The sequence below is a fragment of the Pezoporus occidentalis genome, unplaced genomic scaffold, assembly GCF_034315485.1.
Source record: "Pezoporus occidentalis ecotype Australia unplaced genomic scaffold, CSIRO_AGI_Poc_V1 ctg31, whole genome shotgun sequence".
Lineage (NCBI taxonomy): Eukaryota > Metazoa > Chordata > Aves > Psittaciformes > Psittacidae > Pezoporus > Pezoporus occidentalis.
Window position 1 is genome coordinate 5961948 of NW_026915052.1, and position 14783 is coordinate 5976730.

The window sequence follows — 14783 nt, forward strand, 5'->3', positions numbered from 1 at the left end:
CAGGGGAGCGCCTCGCCTCTCATCGCCCCATCTCCGCCGACGTGCAGCGGCCACGCTCACACCCTCCCCCAACCCCGTCCTTTCGCGGACCCGGCCCCGCTCTCCGCGGCCAGCCCCCTCCCCCCCGACACGTCGGGCTGCAGCGGGCGGACGGACGCGCCTTCTCCGCGGCGGCGCAGCGGAGTTGGGAGCGGGACGGCGGCGCTGCCAATGCAGCGGCCGGGAGGAGGGGGAGGAGAGGGGGAGGGCGCAGCCGGCAGCGCACACCGGGCGCCGCCGGCAGGGCTGGCCGGGGCGGCGGGGGCTATTGTGTGCGCCAGACGGGGACACACGCACACGCTCAGACACAGACACAGACACACACGCACAGACACACACACACACACAAGACACAGACACACACACACACACAGACACCCGCGGCTCGGAGGGAAAGTATCGCGAGAGCGGCCGGCTAACAACCTGCTCCACAGCACCGCTGGCCCCGCGCCGCACCCGCGGAGCGCTGCGCACATGCGGACGCTGAGCCCCACCGTCGCACGCCGGTGAGTAGCGGTGAGCTGGCCGGTCCCCCGTGCCCCCCCTCCGCAAGGGAAAGTCCTCCCTGCAAAGTTAGCGCGGCTGCAGGCCGGGAGGGTTCCCAAAAGCGGCTCCGCGGTGTGTTTCCACACCCCCTCCCCCCCCCCCCCCGCTCCGCGCTGCGCGGAGCCGGGTACCGGCGAAGGTCACCGCGGAGGGCTGCGGGGAGAAACTTTGCGGCTGGAAGTGGGGGGGGGGGGGGCCGAATGTATATGGGGGGGGCGGGCTCGGGGCAAGTTTGTGGGATTTAATCGCGGGCTATAAATGGGGCGGCTGGAACTTTAAAAGGCAGCAAGCTGTGGTTGGCTGGTAGCGAGATTTGGAGTAACATATGGCATTAAAAGGCGCACAGCTGGAGGTAGCATTTCCATCGCAGTGAAGTCAGAGCAGCTGACTCTCCAGCTTGCGGTGTAATTAGCAAACCGAGCACTCCTCCTTCCCTCCCTCCCTCCTCCCTCCCGCTTGCCTCCCTCCTCCCGCCGCGCCTCGCTCGCACTCACACCCGCGCTCCCTCCTGCCCGCCCGGCTCCGCGCCCGCGGCCGCTCCGCCGCGCCCCGCGAGAAGGTAAGAGCCCGACCGCGGCGGGTGGCCGGCTGCTGCCTCAGCCCTAACCTCCCTCTGTCCTCACGCTGCTGAGTTTACTCCCTGGCTTTTAATAACTTCAAGGGAAACTTTTTCCCCCTTTATCCCCCTCTCCCCTTTCCGCATGCGGGGCCACGGCCGCTGCACCCCGCACACCCCCCCGCCGCCAGCACGCCGCTTCTCCGGCGCCGGCCGCGACCGTTTTGTTGTGATTTGGTGCATAACGATAGAGGCTAAAGTTTAAATATGCGTGTGTGCATGTGCGTGACGTGAGTAATAAGCTTTATTAAAAGATGCCCCGAGTTAGCATTGCTGGGAGGACAGCCTGGGAGTGTGGTGGTGTCGCCCCCCCCGTGTTTGCGCTTTCCTGCTCTTAATTTTATTAAAGTGCTTAGTGGGAGAAACAAAGGTTGGAGGGGCTGCTGCTTTACTAGCTTTTGTTTACTTACAATCAAGTTTTTCCTGTTTGGAGCAGGTGCGAAAGGATGAGAAACATGTTGTGTCGGTCCCGTCCCCGTGTCGTCGTCCCCCCCCCCCCCCCCCCGCTTTAATAGAACTATTACAGACAATTAACAGTAAACGTTATCTCCAAGGCTGTTTCTTTGGCTTGTGTTACCAAAAAGCCGATCTGTTTGTTACAGCTGCTAGGAGGCTTTAGTTTACAGTAGCATTCAAGTTTTTCCTGTTTTGAACAGGTTATGAAGGAAGAATGGAGTTTCCAGACCATAGCCGCCAGTTGCTGCAGTGTCTGAGTCAGCAGCGTCACCAGGGCTTCCTGTGTGACTGTACTGTTTTAGTTGGAGAAGCTCAATTCAGAGCTCACAGAGCCGTTCTTGCCTCTTGCAGTATGTACTTCCATCTTTTCTACAGGGACCAGTTAGACAAAAGGGATATTGTGCATCTGAACAGTGACATTGTCACAGCCCCAGCCTTCAGCCTGCTGCTTGAATTCATGTACGAGGGAAAGCTGGAATTCAACAGTCTCCCGGTGGAAGATGTGCTGGCTGCGGCTAGCTACCTTCACATGTATGACATTGTGAAAGTCTGCAAGGGCAAGTTGAAAGATAAAGAATTATGTTCGGAAGAGAAGATCAATGATGAGGCGGCTGGTTTGGAGAAAGCGGAGCATTTTCTAGATGCTGGAGTGCCCCAGGTCCACGAGTTTGACCCAGGAAACAAACAAAAATTCAGCGTTGCAGAATACGAGAGAGCAGCAGGCAAAGAAAAGGTCAGCAGTCACCCCGCCTGGTCCTCTGATCATATAAGTGTCAGCTCTGTGCCGACAGAGGCAGAACCGTGCGCCACAGCAGCTGGAAAAACAAAGGCTAATGTCAATAGTTCCACAGGACCTTTGTCCCAAAGGTCTGTTAACTATCCCCTGGCTTCGAGTGATGTGGACTGCGCGCTGGATTTGTCTTTCAAGCCTGTGCTGGGGAGAGATTCCTTACACCCCTCTTATGTCTTTGGACAGCTGGCTTCCGACAGCCAGCAGCAGGGTACCGAGCCACTTGTTAAAGATGAACAAGACTTGCTGTCAGATCAGGAGGATGGTGAAGCCAGGAGTCCGGAGAGTCAGCATTTTGGGAATTCAGCCAAAAGCCTAGTGACAGGGTTAGGACACATGTTCGCGGGGAATGGCAGCTCTCATGCCCGAGAGGAGGATATAGATCAAGAGCGAGATGAGAGTGAGGATGACATGGATTCGGCGGACATCTCTGCGGGTGTCCTTGTGCCTGCAGGGCATATCTGCATTTGCCCCCTCTGTAGCAAGGTGTTCCCGAGCCCGCACATCCTTCAGCTGCACCTGAGCTCGCACTTCCGTGACAAGGACGGCTCCCGGACCCGCCTGTCCCCCGACGGGTCGGTCCCCACTTGTACCCTCTGCGGAAAGACATTTTCTTGCATGTACACGTTAAAGAGGCACGAGAGGACTCACTCAGGGGAGAAGCCCTACACCTGCGGCCAGTGTGGAAAGAGCTTCCAGTATTCCCACAACCTCAGCCGCCACGCAGTCGTGCACACCAGGGAGAAACCCCATGGGTGCAAGTGGTGCGAGAGACGGTTCACGCAGTCTGGGGATTTGTACAGACATATCCGCAAATTTCATTGTGGCCTTGTAAAGTCCTTGGTGGTTTGAGATGTGGGATCTTTCTTTTTTTTTTTTTTTCATTTCTTTTTTTAACTTTTAGTTTTGTTGTTATCCCCCCAACCCTTTTAAAACAAAACAGGAAGAAAAGGCAGCATCTGAATTATCCCTCCCCCCCCCCCCTTATTTTATTTTGGTGATATTCACTTCAGGTATATGATCTTTAAAAGATGGAGAGTTATACACTTATACACTCCAGAGGCCTTTTAATGCAATCCTTCCACCTCTCCATCTCTTCCCCTGCCACCCTCCCTTCCCAGCACTGTCCTTTAGGTCTTCTCTTGTGTGCACCCATGTTATATTATTAATGTGAAATGATCTAAGTAATTCTGCAGTGGTTTAGCATCTGTTTTCACACTGGGAGTATTCACTTCGTGGTCAGGGTTTTTGTTTGCTTGTTTGTTTTCTTGTTTTATTTTTTAATTTAGTTTAAAGAAAGATGATCAGCAAATTCCAGAGAAAAATTTGGATTCCATTAAGCTCTCCTAATGCTCTCTGCGTGTTGCATAGAAACGTCCAAAGAGATGAGCTGCGATTTAAATGCATTTCAGTGTAGAGAAACTTGTCTGCATATCGCAGAGTAAGCGGATGTACTCTTATTTTATAGAGCTAGACGAGATGTTAAATTGGCCCAAATTATAAAAGGGCATTGAGGATTCCTGGCTGTGTCTTTGGTACTGGTCATTTGTATTCTCTTTATTATAGTAGAATAGTTCTGCATCGCTCCTGAAGTCTGAATGCGAAGGTTTTGCCTTGGGACTTGACTTAAATTTCCTCTCCCCACCCATTCTCCTCCTCCCTGGGCTGACTTACTGAAAAGCTGCTTTTGAGTATAGAATGTGAATGGAAAAATTCTTTCTGTCTGCAGCGTATTCACTCCTGAAATGTAGAAGTATGCACACTAGGACATAAGAAAAATACAGTATGTGAATATTATCATTCCCATATCAGTACCCAGGGGCTCATCCTGTTCCTCCTAAGGGAGATAGCAGCCCTACAGCAGTTAAATAACTCCTCTCAATATGGGACTCCTGGGATTTTGTAGTAAAAGGTAACTCATACCATGTGTGTTAGGAGGTGCCCTGATGTCTTGTCTGGGGAGTTGGCTGCTATACTAACATCAGCAGCTTGAAATTCTGTTTTGTTTTATTTTTTATGAAGTTGGTGATTTCCTCTTCACCAAATTCTGTGCAATTGCCGGTGTTTCGAAGGGGCACTATGAAGATAAACTGCTGGAGCAAAGACATGGCCCAGCATTTTCCCCCATGTCCCATCTTTTCAGGGGAGGTTTTGGGGGTATTTTCAGGTGTTGGGTTTTGGTTTGTTTGTTGTTTTTTTTTCCAGTTTTAGTTGTAAACTAAGGCTGCTTCTAACTATAACAAGTTTTAGTCCAAATAACTGAATTACTTGCCTAATAGAGCATCCTTTGGTCTGTGCATGTTGGTAAATACCAGATTATTCCCTTCCAGTCAAATTACCCGTTCAAGGTACATGTACATGGGACTGAAAAATAGTAGTAATAATAATATCTGAGGTTTTGAATGCCGTTCTGCTGCGTTAGCGTTGCCTCACCAGCTTTCCTGACACTCCTGAAGTTCTTTTGTGAAACTTAGGCATTTGTTTTAAAATTAATTTGAAGCACTGAGATAGATTAATTAAAAAAGTTGTGCTTAAAATACTGTATTTCTTCTTGGGAAGAAGAGACTTCCCAATGCCTTCCCCCTCTGGTCCATAAACTGAGCACTACCTACATAAATAATATGGGATGGATTTTTTTATTTTAAGTAAGTACTTCCTCTCTTAAAGAAAATCAGGATATACTTGTTACAGCCTCCTCTTGTTATTCATCTCTTAAAATATGAATGTACATGTAATGTGAAATTTTGCTTCTATTTATAGATTTTGGGGTTTCATTCTAATTTCTTAACTGTAAAATATTTTTGCTGAACCTGTTACATATGAAAGTTGTGGGAGAGTACTGTATCTTGAGCATAAGTGGGTTTGGTACTGTGGTCTTATTCTGCTTAATCAGTTTTTTCTTTTTTTATTCCTTTTTGCTGTGATTGGAAATAGCACTGAACAAAATCTACTAAAATTAAGTTATTTTTCTTTCTACTAAAATTAAGTTATTTTTTTTCCTGAAAATACTTGATATAGTATTTATTAGATTTTTGTTGTTGTTTTTTCTTTTTTTTTTTTTTAAATGGAATTATTACTGTTAATCTATTTCAAAACTAGTTAATTTACACTTCACTTTAAATTTTATAACAATGGGTTTTCCATGTTGAGCAACATGTAACTGGTTTAATGTAGAGTCAGCATTACTGAAGCTGGTAATCTTAATTTTGCATTCTTGTTTTGCATTTCAGTCTTCAATTACTGTTTTTTTTTATTTTTTATTTTTTTTAGAAGATCATAAAATAGGATGTGCCATAAGAAAATAATTAGCATATGGAGCAGGGAAAAGTTGAAATGAGTTTGTGTCTGATCTTAGTATAGAAATGATTCATTAAAACTGATGCTATGAGCATGCTCTGTGCTGCAGTGAATATGAGGCAAAAGTTGTGTTTTGTTTTGGTTTTTTTTTTTAAGGAAAAAAAGACTTTCTCGTTCTTGACTACATCATGGACACGCTGTTCTCATAGTCTGGTATTTGTGTTCCCACTCCTCATAGCTTGAATTTCTAAAGTAAAAGAATGTTTGCACTTATTTTTGTTCTTAAGGTGACTTTTTTTGGCTATCTCTCTGTGTGTCTCTCTTATTTTTAAGTTGCAATAGCTCGGAGCATGTTTTCAAAATGGTTCATGAGTCTACAGAGAAGTACTAAAAACATGGCACACTTAACGCTTGTCTCTTCATGAACTGTTTCACTGTGGGGCAGTTACTGTCTCTGTAGAGAACAGTCCTGCTTTGCATTTTAAACACTGGATTTGACTTCTACTACAAATAAATACTGTGAAGTTAATGTAAAAAAAGAATATCATTGATATTTTTAATTGTTTTTAATCTTGGTGCAGTTCAGATTAAATATGTATATTTAAAGACACTAATTTTTGTGGGAGAGTTTTATAGTATACAGTATGTAGAAAAGCTATTGGAATGGAATATATTTTATAAAAACGTTCTATCACTGTTTTATAGTGAACTATTTTTTCCTCAGTGTTAGTGTAATACTGTTAGTCTAGATACGACAATCGCAGGAAGAGTGATTCAGGCTACTGTTAGCGCTTAGTTTTGTGTGGAGTTCTGTTTGCAACTGTATTGGTATGTGCTGTACAATGTGACAATCGTGACTAGGATTGTTGTCTTTATAAATTTACACAAAATAAAACATGCTAGAGTTGTAAGCTTGAGCCTCCTCCTGCCCCCTTTAGCAGAAGGGGTGTGGTGTTCGGGTGTTTATTATTATTAATTATTATTACTAATATTTTAAAGGTGGTTTGTGCTGTGGTTTGTAAAACTATTATGTACTCTTAATAATTTCTTTCTTTTTCAGGGCCACATGGGATTTTAGCCATGTGAGGAGCTGCTGTATCTCAGTCAGAGCCTGACCGAGCATTTCCTTAGGCAGGACTAAAACCAGCAGCACTCCTGCATTTTAACCAGAGTTTCAGGGAGGTTTGAAGGGCCTCGGCTCTCCCTCTGATGGCCCAAGTGAGCTTTGGGTCACCCCTGCCCTGACGATGTTGCTTTGCAGCCAGAGACAGGTGCTGGGGACCAGGTGACATGCCTGTGAATGCAGAAGCGATGCGGTGTGTGAGGGCTGGCTGACCAAAGCCACGTGAGCTAACTTGGGTGAGGGGGTTCTCTTAAGTGCCAAACCTCTCCCAGGCTTGGAAGAGCTGGTATCTGACCCAGTTCCTGCTAACATCCATGTTGAAACTTGGGTTGACTTTAGCAGAAGATGGGATTATGGGGAAGAATACTGGAGGTGTCTGCCAGCTGCTCCTTAGGGGAGGAAAATAAGCTGGTGGGTAGGTTTGCACCTGTACTACGTGCATTGTGTCTTATGTTTCTTAATTACTTGGAGGTGAAGGATCCTGACAGAATCAGGCTGCCTGGAAATGGTGCTGGTTGAAGAATGGTTAAGTCATAGTTAATGCTGATGTGGAGGCACAGCTCTTTCCCGTCTTGCTATCGTGTGGCTGCTGCTTTGCTACTCTCTCAAAAAGGTAGGTATGTTCGAGCAGATGTCCTGCCTTGCAGAGGTAATGCCTCAATCCCTGTCTGCAGGGAGGGTGGAAAGCTGCTGGAGATGCACAGCAGTACTACTGTGATGTGATAAAGTGTTAGAAACTAGAAATATATGTATATTTAAAATCTCTACCATTGAGGGAGTGGGTGTCCCCACAGCTATTTATTTGTGGCACTCCGTTTTCACTTTTTCCTCCTGTTGTCAATGTATGAAAGATCATTCAAATGTGTTCTATACCCTTCCCTTCCCCCCCCCCCCCCCCCCCCCAATAATGTGTCCAAATCTGGGTTCTGTGCAAAAGCAAAAAGCTTTTCTTTGAGGGAGAGGGTGCTCAGAAAAAAGCAAGCTTGAAGCTAAACCTGGGAGGTGGCTGTCTTGCAAATAGGCTATAAATAACTGTGAGTGGATTGAGGAGAGCAGCCCACATCTACTCTGGCATGGGCATGCTGTGCCCATTTTCTTTGTTGATAGCAATTGCTAATGTGAATTCTGGCACTCCAAATCCTGATGCCTGTTGTTCTGATAACATAATTAAATCTTAGGAATGTGAAATATAAAAAGCTTTGAGAAGAAACCAGACCGTTAAGTGGATACTGGGAAGCGGGGTGTGGGGTGTGTATGTGCCGACTAAGCAATGGGATCCCTCTGGGTAGGGTTTCCTGCCTGCCAGCTGGAGGGTATACTGGGAATGATTCTGCCCTTCCCTATGGGAAAAGGGGTGACCCCCTGGAGCATCTGCTGTCCAAACCCCAGGCTACAAGGGCTGTCACCTTCCAGGGTTACAGCTGGGAACAGGCTCCTTAGGTTGGCAAGGGTCAGTCCTACCAATGCCAGCAGCTTGGGTTCCTGCCACCCTTGCAGAGCCTGGTTCTCCTTGGGGTGGGTGTTGTGAAACACTTTTATTTATTTTTAGCTTTTGTTTTGAAGTGCTAAGTGCCTTCTGAAGGTGGTCTGTCCTTGGTATGCACAGGGGTGGCTGTGGATATCTGGGTGCATCTGTCCATGTGTCACTGAATGCCACCGTGCAGCTGGAGACCACAAAGGAATGGCTTTTTCTTAGCTTGGATGGTGGGGCACAGGTTTGGACTGAGTGCCTCCTGACTACTGAAAAGACTTCATGCTAACTCATGGGGATGTCACCAGGTAAGGTCCCTGGTGCAGCTGGATCCTATGCTGTGGGAAGCACTGTGCAGATGGACCATAATTACTGCTTAAATTGGATTCTTGCACGTGAAATAAGCCTCCAGACATGTTAATGAGGGAGGTCCCTCATGAGAAGTAGATGCAGTGGAGGGGTAGAGGATCTTTACATTGCCTAGCTTGTTGGTAGTACCATTGCCATCCAGCTTCTGCTGGTGCCCAGGGCTGGATCGTGCTGCTCTGAGCTTCGCTTGCCCATATCTTTCTGCGATGTTCTGCTGAGCAAGGCATGCAGAGAACATGAAGCAGCAGCTGTTATCTTAGGAAATTAATGGCAGGTGTGACCCAGCAAAAACAGCCTACGTAGGACAAAGCTGGGCTCAAGTGAAATGGAGTCAAGCCTACAGTGCAGTTGGTGTGTGAAAATGCCTTATCCTGGGAGGAAGAGGAATTGTGAGCAGGGCTGCGACTGACCTGCCTAGAGAACGTTTTGTCTCAGATTACTCCATGATTTGTGCTGGGGAGCACCTGGCTGAAAGTGCCGCAGACTGAGCAGCTTTGTGCAGCGGTGTCTTTCACAGCAACTGCACTGAGGGATCCTGGTTTCTTACTTTTCATGGGGATGTAAGTGGGGATGAACTGCTGCGGAAGGATGCTGAGCACTTTCCAAGCGGTCAGCTTCTGTGTATGCACCGTAGCCCTCTGTTCTCTTCCTGAGCAGTTCCTTTCATCCCAAATAAAGAAAGAAAAAAGAAAACATTGCTAATGCTGTTTAACAGGAGGAGAGTGAACAAACACATCAGTTATTGTTACCTGTTTCCTGTTTGTTGTTTCCTCTCCTACAGCTGCATGCTTCTGTACACAGCTGGCTCCTCTGCCCTTTCAAAATGATCTGTTGCAGAAAAGTAAAGTACTTGCCGACCTGGCTTGAAAAAAAAACAGACACCCCTAATACACCCCCCCAAGTGAAACCAAAAACCCCAACACACACATCTCCCCCAGTCCTCTGTTGAGATTTTGGGGCCTCATTATGTGCATCACCCTTGCATGTGCCCTACCCCAGCAAGAGGACTTTGGTACAGGCAGGGATGAGGGCTGGTGCTGCTGCCAGCCAAAGCAGCCTGTGCTGAGCAGTACTGCCAGCATTTTCCAGTGGCAGAAGGTGGGCTCTGGCATCCCAAGGGGTTTTGAAGGCTTTTCCCAATGCGTTTTGAAGGAATAGGTTTTGTAGACCTTGAGACAGAATTGTTAGGAAAAGGATTGTGTAAGTCTTAATAACAGGAATTTGGGGAAACAAAAGTTCATATTTCGACCTTATCCATAGGTTGTTTATCCCTGGGGATAACTTAGCCCCTGCACATGGTACTCTCTGTTCCCCAACCTTCCTTATCTCTCTCTTTTTTTCTGTGGTATCCAGGTGGTGTTACGAACCATCTGCTGCAGTGATTCAGCAGAATCCATTTAGCACTTTCCCAGAGAGGCCAGCATCTGCCAGGCAAGGGGGAGACCGTGGGGAAGCCCGGCACATCTGCCGCTGTGTCTGCGAGCAAGGTCTGGGGTCAGCCCCTAACCTCCTCCCGGCTGCCTTGCGGGGCCACAGGTTGTGTGGGGGGAGCACAGAGGTCTTCACCTTCATAGTCATGGCTTGTCTGGCTTGATCTGGGTGGTTAATTATCAAATGGCTGTTTTGGCTTTGGCTATGGAACTGAAGAACCTCTCTTACACTTTGTGATGTTCAGCGGTGTCTGCTGGCGCTTGGCAGGCTCTGGGCTTCCTGGCTGGCACAAGATGGGAATGAGACACTGCCATCTTCATTCCCAAAGTCACAGTGAGAGAGCTTGAACTCAGAAGTGCAAGAAATAAGGGTCTGAATTCCCCCGTGGGCAATAAGGCAGCTCCAGTCCATGAGGGTTTTGCAGACAAATGCTGCGTGGGGCTGGGCTGGGTTGCACGAGAGGGGCAGAAAGGGTGATGCCAATTCTGCCTTTGGTATCACAAATTCCATTCGTTTGCTTTGGGGTAGGTCCTCGAGTGTGCCAATTGCTTGAGTTTTGCTTCAGGATGGAGGGTGGGAAGTGTGTGTGATCTCCCAGGTAATACAAAGAATTTTGTTAGCAGTACTGACTTCCCAACCAATCAGTAAGACTAGAGCTAATGCTTGGCAGTGACTGGCAGCAAATACTGAGTCAATATAAAAAGTAACTACCTGGTAAGGTGTTGAAAGCCTGTACACATTTGAGCCTCTGGCAGGAAACCTAATAGATCTTGTGTTCAGGAAATGCATCACATCTGTGCAATAGGTTATGGCAATGAGCACTGAGCAAGGACCAGGAATGAGTTGTGATATTTCTCATGTACCAGAAGCTATCTTTATTTTATGGAGGGCTAATGACATTTGTAGGAGCAGAAGTGTCTATCTCCCTTCCTTTGTAAATTAAATTAAAGTATCTTAGTTTTGGTAGGCTAGGAGTAGTTGCCGTGACTAGCATTTCAACCGTTCTGACATCTAATCAGCTGTCAGAAGACAGATGATGAGATTGCTCTAGCTGGCTTCCTTTTCATAATTTTCTTAGATAAGTTCTTACACATCTAACAGTTCTGTTTCTGAAAATATTTTGTAAGCAACCCCTTTCACCCTGTTGCTGGCAAAGAATGTACACAAAATCATTGGAAGAGGAAAGGAAGAGACCTTGTCTGAGCATCTAGTCTGTCATCTTGCTCTTGGGCAGGGCCAACTCACCGTTAGTTTTACCTGACAAGTATGTGTCTAACCTGCTCATGGGAACCTCCTCAGGCAATGTGGCGTGGCACCCACCTGTCCCTTACTTAGCCTGCAAAGACTTTTTTCTCTCCCTGATGTCTAGCCCACACGATAATCTCTGATGCTTTTGTCTTTTTAGGTGGATAGGGAGGGTGGCTCTCTTGGCAGCGTGATGACTGAACTGTAGAGCTGTGCTTTTGTGGGGAACTGACCCAATTTATAAACTAGACCTGGATGAAGTCTTGGTTAAAGGAGCCAAACTGCAGAATGAGCTTATCCTAATATCCCCTGGGTGTTTTTTTTTTCATGACCAGTAAGGTACAGGAGGCCCCAGGCTGTAAACTCTGCTGTCTGTAAGTGGGCAGCATGAGAAGTGAGCCACTGAGTCAATGCACACAGAAGTGCCTTCTGCAAAATGTGCAAGGTTAGGACCTCAGTGCTGTGTTTGTTCTTTAGGAAACTGTTAGGGGGCAACTTCTGCTTGGCCAAAAGTGGGCTGTGTTCTCCTAGGGCTTGTCTTAGCCTTTTGCTTAAGGTAAAATTTTGATCTCTTTTTAATGAACGACATTGAAATTTTCAGGGAAAAAACCCAAGCATCATTGTCTTCCATTTCTTGGAGCCTTCAAACTGAACCTCTGATTCTGACTTCAGAAATAACCCCATTAGCCTCTTACTAATGAAAGTAATTTCTCTCACATTAATTCGAAAGGAGGGTGTTCAGATACATTGTGCTAGGAAAAGAGGGGCAGGGACCAGGCTACACCAGTGGTTATTAACCTTGTGAGACCCATTAGACTGGAGCTGGACTGGTGTAGGACAGTGTAGCCTGTGGTGAAGTTGGTAAGTGAATGAAATAGTGAACATGATGGTCCTTCCTGTGTTCTGCCCTGTAAGGTCCAAGTGCTTCAGCTGATGTATGTTGAGAGTATGGTGGAGAAAATCACTGCTGGAGGGGTAAGGGTGTGATGGTGCTCAGGGACTGCTGGGTCTGTGCAACTTGATGCTGCAAGTATCCATATCTCTGCTCTGCTCTGGGCTGATGGAAGTGTGAAGCGGGATTAATACCTGCTCACCATCATCTAGTGCTTCTCCTATGCCTGGCAGACACACTTTCAGCTGCATGCCTCTTGGGGAGTGTGGAAAGACTGCTTAAGCTCAAGCTTGCCCAGAGGGTTGAGTTTTGCTCTAGCTGGGGAGCAGTTCTGAGGGAGCTCTGCTGAGCTGTTTGACTGCCACCCAGTCCTAGTTTCAATGCCATGAAACTGAAGCACTGAATTCTCTTCAGTTCCACATATTCATAGATGGTACAGCCTCAAGCACCTGATGTTGTCTTGTTTGAGCCTTCTAAAAGCTGGGGAAGGAAAGGAGCTGGAGCCAGTGATCCTGCTCAGTGCGGTAAGTCAGGTGTGGCAGTGCTTGCCCAGGAGGGATGTAGGCAGAGCTTCAGGCGTTTTGGGACTTGAACTTGCTGTGCTCAACCTTACTGAGTGCCTCATTGCCTAGGATGCAGCCAGCAGTACCTGCAGGTGATTCTTCATCCCTTCCTGCAAGGGCAAGACTTGCCCAAAGGGACAGTGAAGATGAGAGGCAGGCTCTGCACTGGTGAATGAAGACAGTTTTAGGGAGGGAGGAATCCGGGGCTGCAGAACTTGAACACAAAAGTGGTGATTGGTTTTGGATCAAAGCACAGGGCTCTGGGCTGTGGTCTTACCTGAAAATGATTGTAATAGCGCTGATGCTTCTTGTTGCTGGTGCTAACGGGGCTGAGATGCTCTGGTTCTTGGTAGAACCCCAAGTTCTGATGGGGCAGAGAAACTGCAATACTTCCTGAGCGCTGTGTTTAACTCCTCAGAATCAGCAGAATCAGAAACTTTTGCTACTTCTAAAATTAGCCTGAAATGTCACCTGAGACTTTCCACAAGAAAAGCCACCTGGTTTACTGGGGTTTTTTTTTTGAGGTTTTTTAAGCCTTGGTGCTTGTAAAACTACAGTGTAAAAGATCAGGCAACACTTTGTTCTTCAGTATTCGCAAACATCACAAGATGCCAAAACTCCCTGAACACTGTTCTGAAGTAGGGTATGAGCCCAGTGACTTTCTTGCAGTGTTTTACTGTGCCTCTGGTAGCACACTGGCAAGTTCCTGCAATATTTTATTATTCACCTTCAAAACAGAAGTTCTGACTTTTTGTTTCACTTATTTCAAACCCAGCAAAAAATGTCAACTGCTTTCAGAATAGGGAAATGTAGGAGATTTATCTTGGAAAATGGGTTTTCAAAATACACCTTTTTATGTGTGTTTTTCTCTGTTTACTGGGTCTTCATGGTATGTCATGCAACTGTGTGCAGTTGATGGAGCACAGGGGAGTGCAGGGAGGTTATTGGGAATGTAACTACAAACCCCGGATTTGTCCCTCAGGATGTTCTCATGCACAGTCATGATATCTGGATCTCTTAATTCTCCTCTAAAGTTGACATATCTGAAAGCCTCATTGCTAAAATGTCAGTGCAGGGAGTTTCCCTGGGAGAGCCTGTCTCCACATCATGACCTGGCACAAACTCCCTGAGCTTTTACAACTCTCTGGTGTTAAAGGGTTCTGTGGAAGAAAAATAGATGTAGTGAGAGCTCTCATTGTGTCTCTGGCTTTTGGCACTGCAGCCAAAGCTGGCTGATTCAGTCGGTTTTAGAATGTGTGTTTAAATTATGACTTTTTTTAAGATTTTTTTTTTTTCCTTCATAAATCTGTTCAGGAGAGTAATAGGTCTGCAGCCTTTCACTGGTATTCTTCAGGTTTGCCATCCCCACTGATATTCACATGTGGAGGTACCAAATTGCAGAAAATACAGTGCACTTTCTACAGAAAGTGTCTGTGGTTTTGGCCTTATCCCGCAAAGCCCTGCCCTGTGGGGCAAACTCCAGTGCAGTGGTGCAGCCTTTTGCCCATGTAAAGGCTGTTGAACGGGCTCTGATGTTGCACAACTTCCAAGCAGGCACAGCGGCTTCGGCTACCTGCAAGCCTCTCCCTCTTCCTTGTGTACTTTGAAACCCCAAAGGGAGGGAGAGTGGAGAATGAGTAAGTCATTGGAAACAGATGTTGCACAGTAGCAGCGAAACAAATATTTTGTGTTTATGCTACTCTCATTCAGGGGTAATATTAACACCAATGTGTCTGTGTTAACTTGCCCTTTTCTCAACATAACCCCGCTACAGGGCCATCTGAGCTGGTTACTTGTAAAACTCTGCTTGGAGCAGGGTGAACACTGAGATCCTGAACATGTACAGTTTGGTTTCTAATTCTGCAAAGCATGTTGGTTATTCCCTTGCTTATGTGTCATTTCTTCCCCTGCCTGACCTGTTTGCTATCGCCTAGCTGCGAGTGGC

At 46.8% G+C, this 14783-nt stretch overlaps 1 protein-coding gene across 2 annotated transcripts; it reads left to right on the plus strand.

Moving 5' to 3' along the window:
* Positions 1 to 395: 395 nt before the first annotated feature.
* Positions 396 to 6655, plus strand: ZBTB42 (zinc finger and BTB domain containing 42). 2 transcript variants are annotated; one of them, XM_062628082.1, is made up of 2 exons: positions 396 to 545; positions 1858 to 6655. In XM_062628082.1, exon 2 carries the CDS (start codon positions 1872 to 1874, stop codon positions 3297 to 3299), a length of 1428 nt encoding a protein of 475 aa, XP_062484066.1. In that variant the 5' UTR covers positions 396 to 545; positions 1858 to 1871; the 3' UTR covers positions 3300 to 6655. The 2 variants fall into 2 exon arrangements, with proteins under 2 accessions (XP_062484066.1, XP_062484067.1); XM_062628083.1 differs by lacking the exon at positions 396 to 545 and adding an exon at positions 868 to 1144.
* The last annotated feature ends 8128 nt before the right edge of the window (positions 6656 to 14783 follow it).

Coding starts and splice junctions, on each gene's coding strand:
- ZBTB42 (XM_062628082.1), top strand. CDS start 1,872: ATGGAGTTTCCAGACCATAGCCGCCAGTTGCTGCAGTGTCTGAGTCAG.